At 36.5% G+C, this 15,463-nt stretch overlaps 2 protein-coding genes across 3 annotated transcripts; one reads left to right on the top strand and one right to left on the bottom strand.

Moving 5' to 3' along the window:
- Positions 1-868: 868 nt before the first annotated feature.
- Positions 869-1,481, bottom strand: Pfdn6 (prefoldin 6). The gene has a single exon (XM_088203811.1). It carries the CDS (start codon positions 1,399-1,401, stop codon positions 1,006-1,008), a length of 396 nt encoding a protein of 131 aa, XP_088059937.1. The 5' UTR covers positions 1,402-1,481; the 3' UTR covers positions 869-1,005.
- A 927-nt stretch (positions 1,482-2,408) lies between these two features.
- On the top strand, positions 2,409-7,200 carry Tes (testin LIM domain protein). 2 transcript variants are annotated; one of them, XM_088203808.1, is made up of 5 exons: positions 2,409-2,616; positions 2,679-2,834; positions 2,900-2,979; positions 5,420-5,584; positions 5,646-7,200. In XM_088203808.1, the coding sequence occupies exons 1-5, from the start codon at positions 2,493-2,495 to the stop codon at positions 7,131-7,133; spliced, it is 2,013 nt and encodes a 670-aa protein (XP_088059934.1). In that variant the 5' UTR covers positions 2,409-2,492; the 3' UTR covers positions 7,134-7,200. The 2 variants fall into 2 exon arrangements, with proteins under 2 accessions (XP_088059934.1, XP_088059936.1); XM_088203810.1 differs by having other exon boundaries at positions 2,900-3,841; positions 3,991-5,584.
- The last annotated feature ends 8,263 nt before the right edge of the window (positions 7,201-15,463 follow it).

The following is a 15,463-nucleotide window of genomic DNA, read 5'->3' as shown; positions in this document are numbered from 1 at the left end:
TGACAGTGTTTATGAGTTGGACAAAGGGTTTGGGTTAAGAAGGGATGTTGGACTCTTCTGTTTGGTTTTCGAACCGTATCCAAGCAGAGCTTATGCTGAATTGACCTAGACGACAAATTAGCAGTTCGGAAAAGCAGAATTTCACTTTGATTGCCTAATCTAGTGAATAACTAAGAATTGAACCACTTGTGACGCAGCACTGCGGTGAGAACAGATACAGTATATTTATTGTTTCTTTCTGAGTGTATGTATTATTATTTTTTTGTGTATTGAAATAATAGTAATTTTTTTTAAATAAATATATATGATAATTTCTATTATTGCACAAATTGTAGGGCCATATTGCAATTATTTAGAAATGATCTATATAAAGTTTTCACATAAAAATAAAAACATGCACTGCAGTTTTATATTAATAATACACGTGTTATTCCAAAGAGAGCATTGGGCATTATAAGATGTGGAAAGGAATAAAACAAATAATTAATCCCACTGAGAAAAATGACAATAAATATAGAGATGAAAAATGAATACATACTACAATGCATTGAGAGTATAGAAAAGATTCTAAATTCAATATAATAGTGTAACATTTAATATATAATTTGGAAATTAAAAAAAGGAACCAGTAATGATGAATTAAAGAAATATGGGAAATACTAAGAAGTAAATTATATTATTTAGTAAATAAAGCACTCTCTGAAGGAGAAATATATTAGTTAGATTGGTACGAAAAAAAATCTACAATAGCCCAACTAAAATTATTGTGCAATATTATTTATGGTAAAAAATATTGAAAAAAAATACAAAAATAAAAGGATATCGGGTTTGCATTTTGTAATAATTATGAATTAAATAAAACAAAACGAAGGATTAATACTCGTTTTTATTGAACCTTTTTAAAAATTAAGCAAATAAATTAAATACGTGTTAGATTTAATGTTAATTTATGGAGATGCGAGTAGAGTAGCGTGTTACATATAAAATCGGTGAAAAATGGTCGAATCATCGCTTCAGGGCGGCTTTGACTTGAGCTTGTTGAAACTCTTTCTCGAGTTTACCCAGCGCCGTGGAACTGCCGTCTTGTTTCTGCTGGAGGGTCGAGATGTTGCCTTCTATCCTCTTGATCTCTTTGCTTATGTATTCGATTCTCTTGTTCACGTTCTGTTTGGCCTCGACGATGTTCTGCTTGACGAGCACCGGTCCTATCAGCTTATACACGTCCGCGCCGTCCTTCTGCAGGTCCAGCTCCGACAGCACGGTCTTGTTCTCGTTCAGTTGGCTGTCTAGCAGTTTCCTCTGCGACACGATTTTGTGGATTTCCTTCTCTATTCCTTTGAACATCTCCAGCTCCTTCTGGAACTTTTTCTGGAGCTCTTCCGCCACTTTCGGTGTCGCCATCGCTTTTACAATTTTTCAACTCCTTTACCAACTGTCAGACGTTCGGCGTGCGAAAATAAGGTTGCCGGTCTTTTGGCCTTAACGTCGCAGGCTATCGAGTCGAAGCCTGTTCGGCCAGTAAACTTTTTTCATTATTGTCGTCAGTTCTAATTAAAAAATATTTTATCTAGAAAATCTCTAAATAGTTATGATAAAAAAAGAGGGCAGAGAGTGGGGATAAAACAAAGACGTTTTAAGCAAAATGTTAACAACACTTCACAATTTGTGTCAAATATTGACTTGTGAAATCCAAACTACATTTTTTGTTGACAAGTCGTCCGAATACAATTCTCATTTTTTTGGTTTGATGTGCCTAACCACAATGTGCAAAATCCCGTTTTTCCAGTTCTTTGTTAATTGTTCGACTTCTTGAATCAATATGAGTATAGTACTCGTAGGGAAAAATTAGTTTCGCAAGTTTCTTACTCAAAGGTGACATTTTACGTTCGACCCTGTTGAAAGCGCTACTGCCGGGAGCGTTAGTAGCAACAAAGAATGCACCTGAATTTAATTTTACAAAATGCTCAATAGCAATGTCAATTATTTTTTGACACCTGGGATTTTTATTAGGACTTGGTTTTGTTATTACATTTTATAAGCGCTTGAAAATCATATAAAGAGGAGTATTAATCTGACCGAATTGCTATATCTGTTAGTCCAATATATCCTACAGCGTTCATATTACCATTTCCATTTTTTATATTTTTTTGTGCATAAACAGAACACAGGCTTACCATATTTATGAAACTAAACTTAAGGATAACTGGGATCAATGATATGAAATCGGGGCATTCCCGATAAAACCAGGGGGTGTGGTAAGCCTACCTTTATATAAAGAATAAAATATGTTTGTTTATAAGAAGTTAGCCTCGAAAATTTCAATATTTTCAACTAGTTGAAAGAGAAAAAGATTATTGAGTTTTTATTAAGAAAGTTTGTATTCGGTCTTAACGGTCATAATAGAGAGCATACACAATGTCGCTGTCAAGGCTCCGCCCGGTTGAAATGTGACTCATCCGCATAAACCGAATCAACTGATAAAAGTCGTAGAAATGTCCGGCATCGAGACACCCGAGGCTCCGGCATGGCTCTCCAAGCTGGAGAGCCAAAGAGAAAAGTCGAGCAAAGCCAGACTGGGACACGACAGCGGAGCCGGAGCGGCCTGCAACGCCTGCGGTAACGTTTGGATCGTACGCAGTATAATATTTAAGCATACACTTAGAAATATGTTTGCGCAGGAACCGGCTGTCCCGGCCTAGATTTGCACTTCTGGAGGAAGATATGTCGCTCGTGCCACTGTTCGAAAGACGCGCACGACGTTCAAGACGACGACCTGCCCGGATGGGCTCAGTTCGAACTTTTGGGCAACCCCAAACCCAAAAGGGCCGCCCCGGGTATAAACTCTACACGTATACTTATTTACATATTCTACACTTTCTATTCTATACTCGTTATTTAGCCGTGCTGATGAAGATACGCGGTATCGCTGACGAACCCGTTAAACTCGATTGGGTGCCGCCCAATATATCTTCGGATATGGTAAATATTCTATACCAATTTCAACCTCACTATTTACTTTTAAAATTTTATTATTAGATAGGTCATTGTTCCAACAGTACTAGAGTCTATTTTTCATGTCATACAATTTTCTAATGTTAACTGATTCTCTAATCGTTCCCATAAGGCTTTTTGGGCAAGCAAAAGACTATCCCTCTTCATTTAGGCCCCGCAGGGACGTTTTCGTCCGGTCAATTGAAGCGAGTGACTATCCCGAATATTTCGATATCAAAATTTGGGAAAGGCCGCCATTAAGGCATCCCTCAATGGCCTCAAGAACCCGAGAGCTATCGTCCACGACATCCTCTCGAGTGTAAAAAACAAAGAAATCATCGAAGCTCTATACGAGAAAAATGTCATTTACCGGCTCAATACCTGAGTCAAGGACAGGTGCACGCCTTAATGCTGTTCAAGGGCACCATTTACGTGGGCTTCACGGCCCGCCACATTTGTGACCACCGAAAAACCGTCTAAGGCAACAACATGAATCCCCGGCTCATAGGGTTGGAGACAAGGCTTGTCCAGCCTAAAAAGCTGCCCTAGCGAGGAAAATAGCCAACACCAATGGCTAGCTCCTTGCCTATTCTTAGAAACAAAAGGGTCGCCCAGCAAAATTTTCATTATTGAAAAGCTGCAATGGCATATTTCCAATTCAAATTGTTGGAAAACGAAATAGATGTGGCATTGATTCAGGAACCAGTGGCGCGCAGTAGTCCACTTATAAGCTTCATGTGTCGAAATCAACATCATATCAGCGAACTTCAAATTCGGCGACCCGATAAGGAATCACATAGACGGCCTATCCTTTGACGGAAAAAATATAATAATAAGCAGAAATTTCAATGTCCATTCTGAAATATGGGGCGAAATTTCACCGTAGATAGAACAGGAATTCTGTGAACAATAGACAAATGAAGGATTTTGTTATCGCCAGCAGATTTTCGGTCGCAACGGGTATACTCTTGCGTTGCAGCTATGGGTGGTGGACTGTAGAGTGCACACCGACCTGTGCCTCTCCGACCATAGACTGATCACCATGAGATTCACAGACAGCGACGACATGATTGAGGAGGTCACACCAGGCATTGACTGCATAAATATCGCGTATTAAAAAAAATATAGGAAGTCGCAGAATATTTTCGAAATGGTCTTTGAGAGCTGCCGCTCCGAAGGAGTCTATCCGAGCTGCTGGAAGCTCAGCAAGATGGTGATTCTCACTAAACCTGGGAATTAAGACAAGAGATCCGAAGGTCGATTATGCTTCTCCCAACCATAGGTAAACTCTTTGAGAATGTCCTTGTGGGCCGACTCGAGGAGCACTTAAAACAGTGATTATGCATTATCTGCCAGGCAATTTGGATTCCGACCCGGCAAAGGCACCGAGGACAAGATTCTCTACTCTAAAACAATTAAAGCTAAACGCTAAAAGATTATTTAATGAAAAAAATGATAAAACTATACTCTATTTGCGTTAACACAGTCACTTCGAGAGCTATCCATTTCTTCATTATTCATTAATGAGAAAGATGGCAAATTTGGGTTTACGCTTCTACTATTAGCGTTCTATACATTCGATATATTTATCATTACTCCGATTGATTGATAAATATAAAAAAATATAGTTATGATTTTAATTTCTATAAAATTGTTCAAAATGGAAACAGGAGTAATAATAAATATTTCGAACGTATATCTGTATTGTGTGCTTTAGAGCTAATAGTAGGGGTGTAAATCCAAAACTTGCCATCTCTTTCTCAATTATAAATAATTCATTCAGAACAACATTCATTTAAAAATTATTTAACTGATATAGAAGATGATACCCAGACCGAACATTTATTGACAGTGGAAGAAAAACTCAATTAAATATTAAAAAAGCAGACAATATCATGCCGAATTCAGAAGATAAGTTTGCATACGTTAACCCTTCGGTCATGCCTGAGTTAAATCGGAAATTTGTATTTTGTGAATTTTCATCTCAAAAATCAGCAATTTTCTTGAGAAAATTAGTCTTTTCTTGTTAAAAATTAAATTTGGACTTATATTTTAACGACTGCATATTTTTGTACCACTGCATAGGAAAAGAAGGGTCCATACAATATGTTTTTGAATCATTTTAAAAAAGTACTATGACATGGTAGTTGCTAAAAGGAAATTTAAACCTGGGCTCACCGGGTCCAAAAAACTCAGGTTTTCCCAAATCCCGAGTAGTAGGAATGCATAACCAATTTATTCATGTCCCACAAAATGCTTATATACATTTCAGTAATTTTGTACATTCTGTAGATTTATCTCCTGTTCTTTTCAAAGGCAAAATTTTCAACAGTTCATTCACAAACTCTTTTTTCGAAAGGTCCAAAAATAAAATTGCAGCGTTAATAACCTTAGTCTATTATGTAAATAACGTTAAACAATATTGCAGGTATCGGATTATATGTCTTGCCTCGGCGGCGAGCTGGCTCCGGTAGTCGGTTCCGAAGGCGCAGCTAAAAGACGTCAACAACTCCGTCGTCAAATTCCACTTCACGATATTCGTAGCGATCTGTGTTGCCACACTCTCACTCCGCAAGAACAGAACAGACATCAGGTATGCCAATTGTAATATAAAATATATGTCAAGTGACACGCTAACTTGTTTGCTTTTTCAGGAGTACGTTTCGAGGATTAAAAGTCACGTCGTCGGTATGGGCAATATTGTCAGAATTGGCACGATTAAAAAGGGCGACGTGCTATCGATCAACGTCGAAAACAGTCAGCCTGTGCCGGGTGCCAAGTCTTACAGTCTCCCTTTGAAAGTCTCTAGCATCAGTGACGGCGTGAAGTATTCCAACATTCCCAAAAGTACCTCCGATAAGCTCTTAGTGTTGGACAATATGGGAAACGTCATCAACAAGTCTGGACATTTACTCGATTACAAACAGAGTTCCGTTCTCAGTCCAGTCGTTAAAGAAAAATTAAACGCTATGAACATCGAATCGGATAGAATTAAAAGTGCCGTAGAACACGGCCCCGTTTACGATAAACTGTTCAAAGATTTGAAAAACTTGAACTTTTTGGTCGACAGAGATGTATACCTGTGTCCAATTCGGCGGTTCCGATTCGAATACAACACCAATCCTAAGTTTAAAGACGAGACTACGGCCTTTGCGGAATCGCAAGGCGCCAAAGCGATGACGACTTCTTCCAACGTTTTGAACAACAACGGCGGTTTTCCCGTCGATAGCTTTCCGTCCCAACATTCCTATCCTCAAAAAGGCACTATATTCGCTCCTAACGGTGAGATTTGGGGCTGGAGTTCCACCGATAGCGTCGGACCGAGTTACGCGGGCGCTAAAAATAATTCGTCCGATAGTTGTTTAGACGACGATACCGCTCCGCCGCCGCTGCCAAATTACAACACCCATCCTCAGAACGCCGTTAAAAACATGGGCAGATCTTACAACGCGAATCCCGAATTCGCCGAGACGAGCCGCGTCGAAAGTCAAATAGGCGCAATGACCGAAAACGTCGGCAACATGACTTTGATGGGCAGCGAAACTTGCGACTCGAACAGAGACGTGCCTTGTCAACGTTGTCACCGTCCGATCGAACAGGGAGACGTGGCCGTGAAGGCCGAACGAGCCGGCGAAAACGCTTCCTGGCATCCTCAATGCTTCGCTTGCGTCAAGTGCAATCAGCTGCTCGCCGACTTGGTGTACTTTTATCACAAAGGCGAAATATATTGCGCCAGGGACTTGGCCGAGGCGTTGAAGATCATGAGGTGCGCCGCCTGCGACGAACTGATATTTTCGAAGGTTTATACGATGGCGGAGGATCGCGTGTTCCACGAGACGCATTTCTGTTGTTACCATTGCGATTCGCCTTTGGGAAATCAGCATTACGTTCCGGACGACAAGACCGGATTGCCCATCTGCTTGTCGTGCTACGATCACTACCACGCTCAGGTCTGTCGTCTGTGCAAAATGAGCATCGGCCCTCAACAGCAAGGAGTCTCGTGGTCTTCTTTCCATTGGCACAGCACTTGCTTCTTTTGTTCGAACCAGATGTGCCGCAAGAGCATGTTGCACAGCAAATTCGTCGTCAAGCAAGATATGCCATTTTGCAGCGCCGCTTGCGTGCGCACTGTCATTAATTAACTATTTCCATGTGTGCCTTTTTATATGCATTTGATAATTTTTTACAATATATTGCGAAGGAAAGATATTTATGGCATTATTATAAAGCTATTCCAGACATTCCTTCGAATAAAATTTGCCATTTTTTAAATTTATATATAAAACGAAACTAATAGACTAGAATATGTGATTTAAACGTTGACTGTGAGGATATATTAATAAATGTTATTGAAGCAATTTTCTTATGAAACAGGATAAGAAATTTCAATCTATAATTGAAAAGTTAAAACAGAGAGACCAATTTAATCGTAGTGAACATATTATATTTGTAAACAAATTTATATATATATATGTAGTTGCCAACATTACATTTTTGATGATTTATAAATCATTGTTCCTAAAACTTAATAAGTGCCATTATTATTGGGTGATACTGAATATATTATATAATATAAATACAACGATTAAAATTTTTTATAAATATTTTATAATGTATACAAAATGCGTCATTTAAAATGAATGTTATTCGTTCAATATTCTATATATTATCTACATATATTCATGTTTAAAATAGCATAATATTGTATATTTGATGAATATTTTGCTCTATTATATAAATTATATATAAATACATATGTACGTTTTGTATTGAAATATATAATAAAAACGATTTACAAATATATTTTGTTTTATTAATCTATTTTAACACATAACCTTCTGTAATTTATACTGATTGAAATATCGTACTGATGTAGCTGAAAACCATAATTCTACATTGAACGCGTTCTTATCTAAATTACAATTTGTCATCTTTTACCTAGGCATTTGATAACAATTTTCTTCAATCCAGCTTCAGTTTCCGACATTAAAAAAAAACCACTTCAAGTAAACCTTTGGATTTTTTATTAATCGGACATTTGACGTACTTCATTAATTATGAAAAATAATATCAATTAAATGGCCGTCTCTGGATCCTTTGCAGCAACCTATCCTTTCGATGACTTTCGGGCGGTATCCCAGCTATAACTTGACAGGTGTTGGTTTTTATGTTTCGGTTTTGTCGACGTAGACACGATAGCCTAACCCCACAAAAAATCCAACGGCGTTAAATCGCATGATCCTGGCGGCCAGTGTGAAATAATGCAGCCTAGGAACTTCTTGCAAAACATCCAACATTGCACCCAATGTGTGGCAACTTGCGCCGTCTTGTTCGAACCGTGTCTTCTACATTAATATTTTTGATTTCATGCTAAAAATAATCAGTTATCATGCGCCTATCGTTTTCAAAAAAGTAAGGCCCAATGACGCCGTCTGACCACAATGCGCACCAGTCATTTTTTGAGCATGTAATAGTCTCGTGAATCACACGAGGATTTTCCTCGCCCCATATGCGGCAATTTTGCTTATTAACATACCCAGAGAAGGAAAGGTGTCTCATTCTGAATTTTTCTAATTGCTGGCGATAAATTTTCCGGACCCCAAAAAAACGTTAAAATCAGTAAAATAGTGCTTGATGTTCTATCACTGATACTACGAATTTTTATAATATTATTACAAATTAAATGAGGTACATCTAAACTGAATTTGGCCAATAGGAGAGCGCAAAAAACAATTATCCCTTCTCAGAAGTCAAAAGCAATAAAATCGTGAACGCTCGTTTTTATTGCTTTTGACGTGAATTTTTGACTTCTGAGAAGAGATAATTGTTTTTGCGTTTTGACATGTTTCTGAAAAAAACCAAAGGAAGAATGGGGGGGGGGTAAATACTCCCACCTGTCCCCCCAAATGCAGTTTCTGTCATTTAGACCCAGTTGGCTGAAGCAAGGATGAATAGCAGAAGCGTTCTCTTCCTGCGGATATTTTAAAATAAAAGCCCATCTTCCACCACTATGGCATTTCGATAATCAGTCAATCTTTGTTCCGAGAGTCAAACAATCACACAAAGGTCAGGCGAAGGTTTGATTCATATACACCACGGCACTTGAGACGTCCGTCCTGCTACGAATTGTATCAAAGAAAGCAACGTCTATCATACGACGATCTAGAATCTAGATCATCTGTTTTTATTTGTGAATATGTTTTTGGATTGTTAACCCAAAGATTATAACGCATATGAAAGATTCACTCGCGTAAGAAAAATGAAATATCAGCTCCAATATACAATATTATATTATAAGAAAGTTGATGTACATTGTTTAGGAACAAATCGACATTGTCGACAGTGTTCTTGTCATGGGTGATTGTTAACAAGCCAAATGTATAACCTCAATGATACATATGTTTTCTTGCCCGAAGCGAAGCTGAATCACAATAACATGTTGGATTTGTTTAGAGCAATACTCCATTTGCTAGTACCAGTTGGTTTGAAAAAGCGCTTTACGACAGTGTAATATATACTCCGTGACCGTGTTCTAAAGCATCTTTTCGTTATAAGTGGCAATAATTTTTCAGAAATGTGACTGGGACGAACGGCACTCTCAGCCTGATCGATGAACGCGACGAATTTTCCCGACATTTGTGGACTTGCGTCTCCAAATTGGGGATGCGTAATGGCTGTTTGTTCACAACTGGGAACAACCAATGTTCCAATAATATATTGTTATAGTGTGCAAAACCTATATATACATAAACGAACGTCTGCCATGGGATCGCCCCAATTTAATAATATTTTTAGAAAGATATATTACACAATTTTTCAACGATGTAAGTGAGTCATGGAATATTTCATTATTGTTACTTAGCGATATTATCAATAGCAATGTAAAATAAAAATTATAATATACATACATATGTATATGATTTATTTTCTAGCAAACAAATGAGCTCTTAGAAAACATCTTGTGACTGTCGGAAACTGAGATTTTGACTTTCAAAAATGAATGAATAACAGCATAATTCCAATTAAATAAAATATAAGTTGAAAATATTTTGGCGGACGGATGTTGGCGGGAGAAAATTACACACAGATTGAACCATTGCAGTAGTATTTTATTAAAAGTTTGTGGATGAGGCACCACTGGCCGTTGTCTTCCCGTCGAGGTCCACCAAAAGAATGTGCTGCCATCAGCCGCCGTCAAGTCAGTGTCGCCATCATGAATGAATAAATAAATATATAAATAAGCCCCTACAATATAAAAAAATGTTTAAGAGCGAAATACTCAACAGGAAAATAAAGACCTCATTATGGTTTTTAAGAATTTTTTTGAAAAAACAAATTAAATTTATAAATATAACGTATTAATGGCTCTATAAAGTTTGCAATTCAGCAAAATAAAATGATGATAAGCCCTCGAATACAAATTCATAGAATTCTTTGTAGCTGGACCAGGGTTGACGTGAAATAGAAAGCGGTTGCATCCTCGGTCTTCTTTCTTAGTCGCGGTCGATACTCGGCGCAGCTCCTTTTACTGCGAGTTCGGATAAATTCTCGTGTGTCCCAAGTCGGAAGTAATAGAAAAGTCAAGTTTTGACTCGTGAAAGTTCTAGATGGAAGATTCTAATGAAAGTATATTTCGCAATGCAGTACATTATGTACGCGCTTATATACTTTTTTTTGAGATAGAAGAGGTGCTCGTCTCTTTCCTATACGCAATTGGCATATGCGAAGATTTATTGAAAAATCAGACTATGTTGCTGTCTGTTATTCTTCTAATCATAATTATTTTGCGTAACGGCTATTTTAAAACAGCTAGAAATTTGGAAACGCGCACTTGTAATTTAGGTACCTGCTAACTATGAAATCAGAATGTCTCGAGTTTTGGGTTATATGTATTAATACCAGTGGCGTACGGTGGGTGTTAATATTGGGTGTGCTATAAAAAATAAAAAAAAACATACATTTTTTCATTTTTATTAGCCGAGGTTTTGGCATGCCTAAACTGCCTTACAGCTTTTTCCCATATATAAATAAATAAATAAACATCAAACCTAATCTAAAATATTATTATATAAAAATATTAAATTTCCAATAAACATAAAATTATAATTATTTATATATAAAATCTAATCTTCTTTCTTTAATCATAAATTTTTCTATCACGCTGTCATAAAAAGTGCTCTTCTTTTTAATGTCCATAAGGATCTCTTTTTCTATAGAAATCAAGCTAAGGCCACATAGCCTTTCTTGGCCTTGGGTACTTCGATAACAATTATTAATTCGTTTCAGAGCAGAAAATGAACGTTCTGCTGAAGCAGTACTGCTTGGAAGAGTTAATATTAGTTTGCCTAATTTATCTATTTCCTGTAAACCTGACTCAAGATTATTTGTGTTCATAAATTGTACAAGCTCATGAACAGATTTCTCTGCAAATTCAGGCAAATGATAAAGAACAACAAGCTCATTTTTTAAACTTATATAATCAAATAATGTTCCATAGAATTGTTGCAGTTTGGTAAGTAATTCATTTGGAAATTTTCCTTTATATTGCTCATATTTTTCTTTCTCCAGAAGGTGAAAATATTCCAATTTGGACATTGAAGAAAAACGGTATTCAATTTGCTCACATATATTTATATAATATTGTTTGAAAATATGTGGAGAAGTTTTCTTGTTTCAAAATCTTCCGAAAAGCTAAGAAAACCTCGTGCTTTTATTACAGTGTCGGGGTCCCATAGTTCACAATTTTTCACGACGTCTCGAAAAAGTCCGTAAATTCATTTCTGTATTTTTGCACTGTGTTACTTAACCGTGATGTGTAATTCCATTTTGTAGGTGTAACAGAAGGAAGTCTTCTACCTACAAACTCTTGTAAAGCATTTATTCGTTTGGAAGATTTCGAAAAGAATGCAGACAATCCATTTAAAGTTTGAAAGAATGATTTGCACACTTTTATATTGGAAAGACCTTGTTGTAATGTTAAATTCAACAAATGAGCATAGCAGTGTGTAAAAATGGCCAATGGATAAACTTCGAGTACTTTGGCTTGCAAACCATTAATATGCCCACTCATTACACTCGCCCCATCATAAGTCTGTCCAACCAATTTTGCTTGAATTTGAAATTCTTCAATTATACTTACAACGTGGCAAAATAAGCCATCGGCTGTTTTATCAGAGCTAACGTCTGTAAAGCCAATAAACCGCTCGTAAACTTTACCTTCATAAACAAAACGCAAAACTGTTGAGAGTTCGTCATTATATCTGAAGTTTCGTCAAGAATAATAGCGACAAAATTTGCTGAATTTACTTCTTCCTTAATATGATCTTTAATAACATCACCAATTGCTTCAATTATGTCATTCTGTATGGATGGGGAAGTACCACGAAACACCGTTGCAGTATTTAAATGAGTATCCAAAACAGAATCGTATTCTCGAAGTGCATTTAAAAATTCAAGGTAATTTCCTTTGTTTAGTGAATTACAGGACTCATCGTTTTCCTAGATATACTACTGCGTCAATCATTCGTTTTAATATTTCTCTATTTTTATTAACTTGTTCATTATGTTGACTTATATTAGCTTTACGTTGAGCGTCAATCATTACTTCAATTCGTTGTTTTCCAAACATTTTGAGAGAAAAAAATGATTGAACGTGTGACTGCGCTCTTTTGTGTTTTTTCAGTGCCGTTATCAGATGAATAAGGTCAGCAAATCCACTTTTATTCCACACGCTTTTTTTTTGGAAAACAATAAACATGGCCAACAGAACAATCTAGATCGAAGTTCGCAGCCTGTTAACCACTCAGTTCGTTCATATGACGAAAATGAAAAATGTCTTGTATATTCACATTTATTGTCTTTATGCTTCATAAACAAATTGGGAAGAGGTGGACGTGGTTTGCCAATTTTGATGATCTTCAATTTATTTTCATAACTTCTTTTTGAAAATGGATTATTCAAAATATCTTCAACAGTATTCTTCATCATTATTGGGGTAAATAAAAAAATATAATCTAGAATAAAAAATTAAGTATTGATCAAAAAATTAAGTATGTAAATAAGATAATAAACTATTTTACGCCAAAATATAAAAAATGAGTGACCTGTTATTGTGATATAATGTAATAAAAAAGCAGCGACGGACGCAAGAGTTTTTGAAGTACGTGCACCAAATTCGAGACCAATTTTACTACTGAGCGCTGCCAGCCGACAGATCGACTTCAGCCGTTAAATCTCGGAACAATTTACTTTAGTCGGCCGCCGCACTCAAAGTCGGCGCGCCACATGAGTAATACATAGCGTGTCGGTCGCGCGGAAACTTTTAGAGCGACTGACAAATACCAATGCATACTATACACTGCATATTAAAATTTTATAATTTTGCATACTACTGTATGCAAAATGATGTCGCTTTATGCCCTAAATTTTCTAAATTTCTAAATTTATATTTTAGATGGTTTTGTGGGTGTGCGCCGCACACCTAGCACACCCTGAATATACGCCCCTGATTAATACGTGTTTCAACTAATACAAAAATATAAAGCTTATAAAAATAAAGAAATAAAATATACAAAATATATTTTAAAATATTTGAAAGATAAAATAACGTCAGGAGTTGTTAAATATTGTAGTTAGTAATAGAAAAATCCCACGTAGCGTAAATACGAAAACAAGATAAAAGAACAGACACAAATCACCTCAACAGGTGTGCATTGTCCCACACGAATTGAACCAAAACCCTATATGTGCACGAGAAAATGTCAATATCTTGATGCACAGCTTTTTTAGAGAAGAGTTGGCAAGTGTTCCAGTTCTAAACTTTACAGGCAAGAACAGTGGACGCGACCGAGAACTGTAGCCACCTTCCGTAGCCCACATTTTGAGCTGTTCGAACACCGAAGGGTTGTGTATGATGCCTTTGAACAATTTCCAGAAGTGTTTAATTATATAAACACTTATGCGAGTTGACAAAGAAATTCAGTGCTCCCAAAATAAAAGCACTGGAAAACAAGATCGGATAATACCCGTATTCCTTTAAGTATAAATATCGAAGGAATTTACGCTGTACTTTTTCCAGCTTCAATTCATTAGACTGACTCATTACGCATGGAATCCAAATAATAGAGCTAGTTTCTAGTATGCTGCGGATACAGCATCATAAAGAGTGCGCATTACTAAAATATTCCTGAAGTAGCGCACATTTCTTAAGATAAAACCCAGCATTTTTATTCATCTGCTGTGTTGGTTAAATTTGTAACGTTTTTCGAAAGCCACACATAAATCCTTAGTAAAAGAAGACCTGTCTAGAATATATCCGGTGAGATGGTAGGAATATTTTGCCGGCATTGACGACCTTGAAAATAAAATTGTGTGACATTTCTTTACACTGAAAGGCAATTGGTTATAGCAAGCCCACTTCCACAAAGAATTGAGATCCTCTTGCAGGTCGAGGGAATCCGAAATCGACTGCTTTTTCTTCAAAATTTTAAAGTCATCTGCATATAATAAAAAAAATAATGAACCATAGAAACAGAAATGGACCCAAGTTTGATCCATGGGGTACTCCAGTAGAGGTCTTATATTGTTCTGAAAAAGAGTTTTTATACTTGACGAAATGAAATCTATTGGTCAGGTAATTTGAGAATAGAATTATGAGACTTTTTTTTACAAGTAAAGCACGATTAACTTTATCAAATGCCTTTTCAAAATCTGTGTATATAACGTCCACTTAAACTCATTTTCAGCATGATAAAATAGTTCTATTGGAGTACCGCAAAGATCCGACTTAGGTCCATTGCTTTTTATTATTATTCATTAATGACATAGAAACGACAATGATTTGCTCATTTTTTTATTATATGCGGACGAAGGGAGTGCATTTGATTTCGAATTCCCACGTCCTACAGGAGGTTCTCAATTTTTTTATGAAGGTGGGCTTTCGATTCTGATTGTCTTTCAGTGTCATACAATTTAATTTTCAAGAAAAATAAATAAAATAAAAATGATTAGAAAAATAATAAAGTGACAGATATATACAAATAATAGACGCCGTATAATTCCTAAAATAAAATTGTTTTGGAATTATTGCAGTAAACGGACCACGTCAGTTTAACTATAATATTGTAGTAGAACGCGAGGCAATATGCTGTTTTAAACGAGTATTTTCCGACCATAATCAGTTTTAACGGGAGTAGGTAGTTTGAATGTGAAAAATGTTTTCGAGACGACTCGCCAGACTAGAGAAACGAATAGCGATCGTTGAAAATTATAGCTATAACATATCTTTACACGCCTATGTAGCCTCGGCCATGTTTATTATATTCGCATTCTCCGTATATCACAGCGATGCGAACGTTCATATAAGGGAATCATTATGAGGGTCTCCGCGGCGAGATGCTGATTCGCTCCAAGCTCACTTCGGACTGCTGCTAACGTGATTAAACGTTATCAATTACTTGCTTAATGCTATTGT

The sequence above is a fragment of the Plectrocnemia conspersa genome, unplaced genomic scaffold (genome assembly GCF_051122295.1).
Source record: "Plectrocnemia conspersa isolate PC_06_02 unplaced genomic scaffold, ASM5112229v1 ptg000014l, whole genome shotgun sequence".
NCBI classification, from domain to species: Eukaryota; Metazoa; Arthropoda; class Insecta; order Trichoptera; family Polycentropodidae; genus Plectrocnemia; species Plectrocnemia conspersa.
The sequence above is the reverse complement of the archived record's forward strand: the minus strand, read 5'-3'. Positions and strand labels throughout refer to the sequence as shown.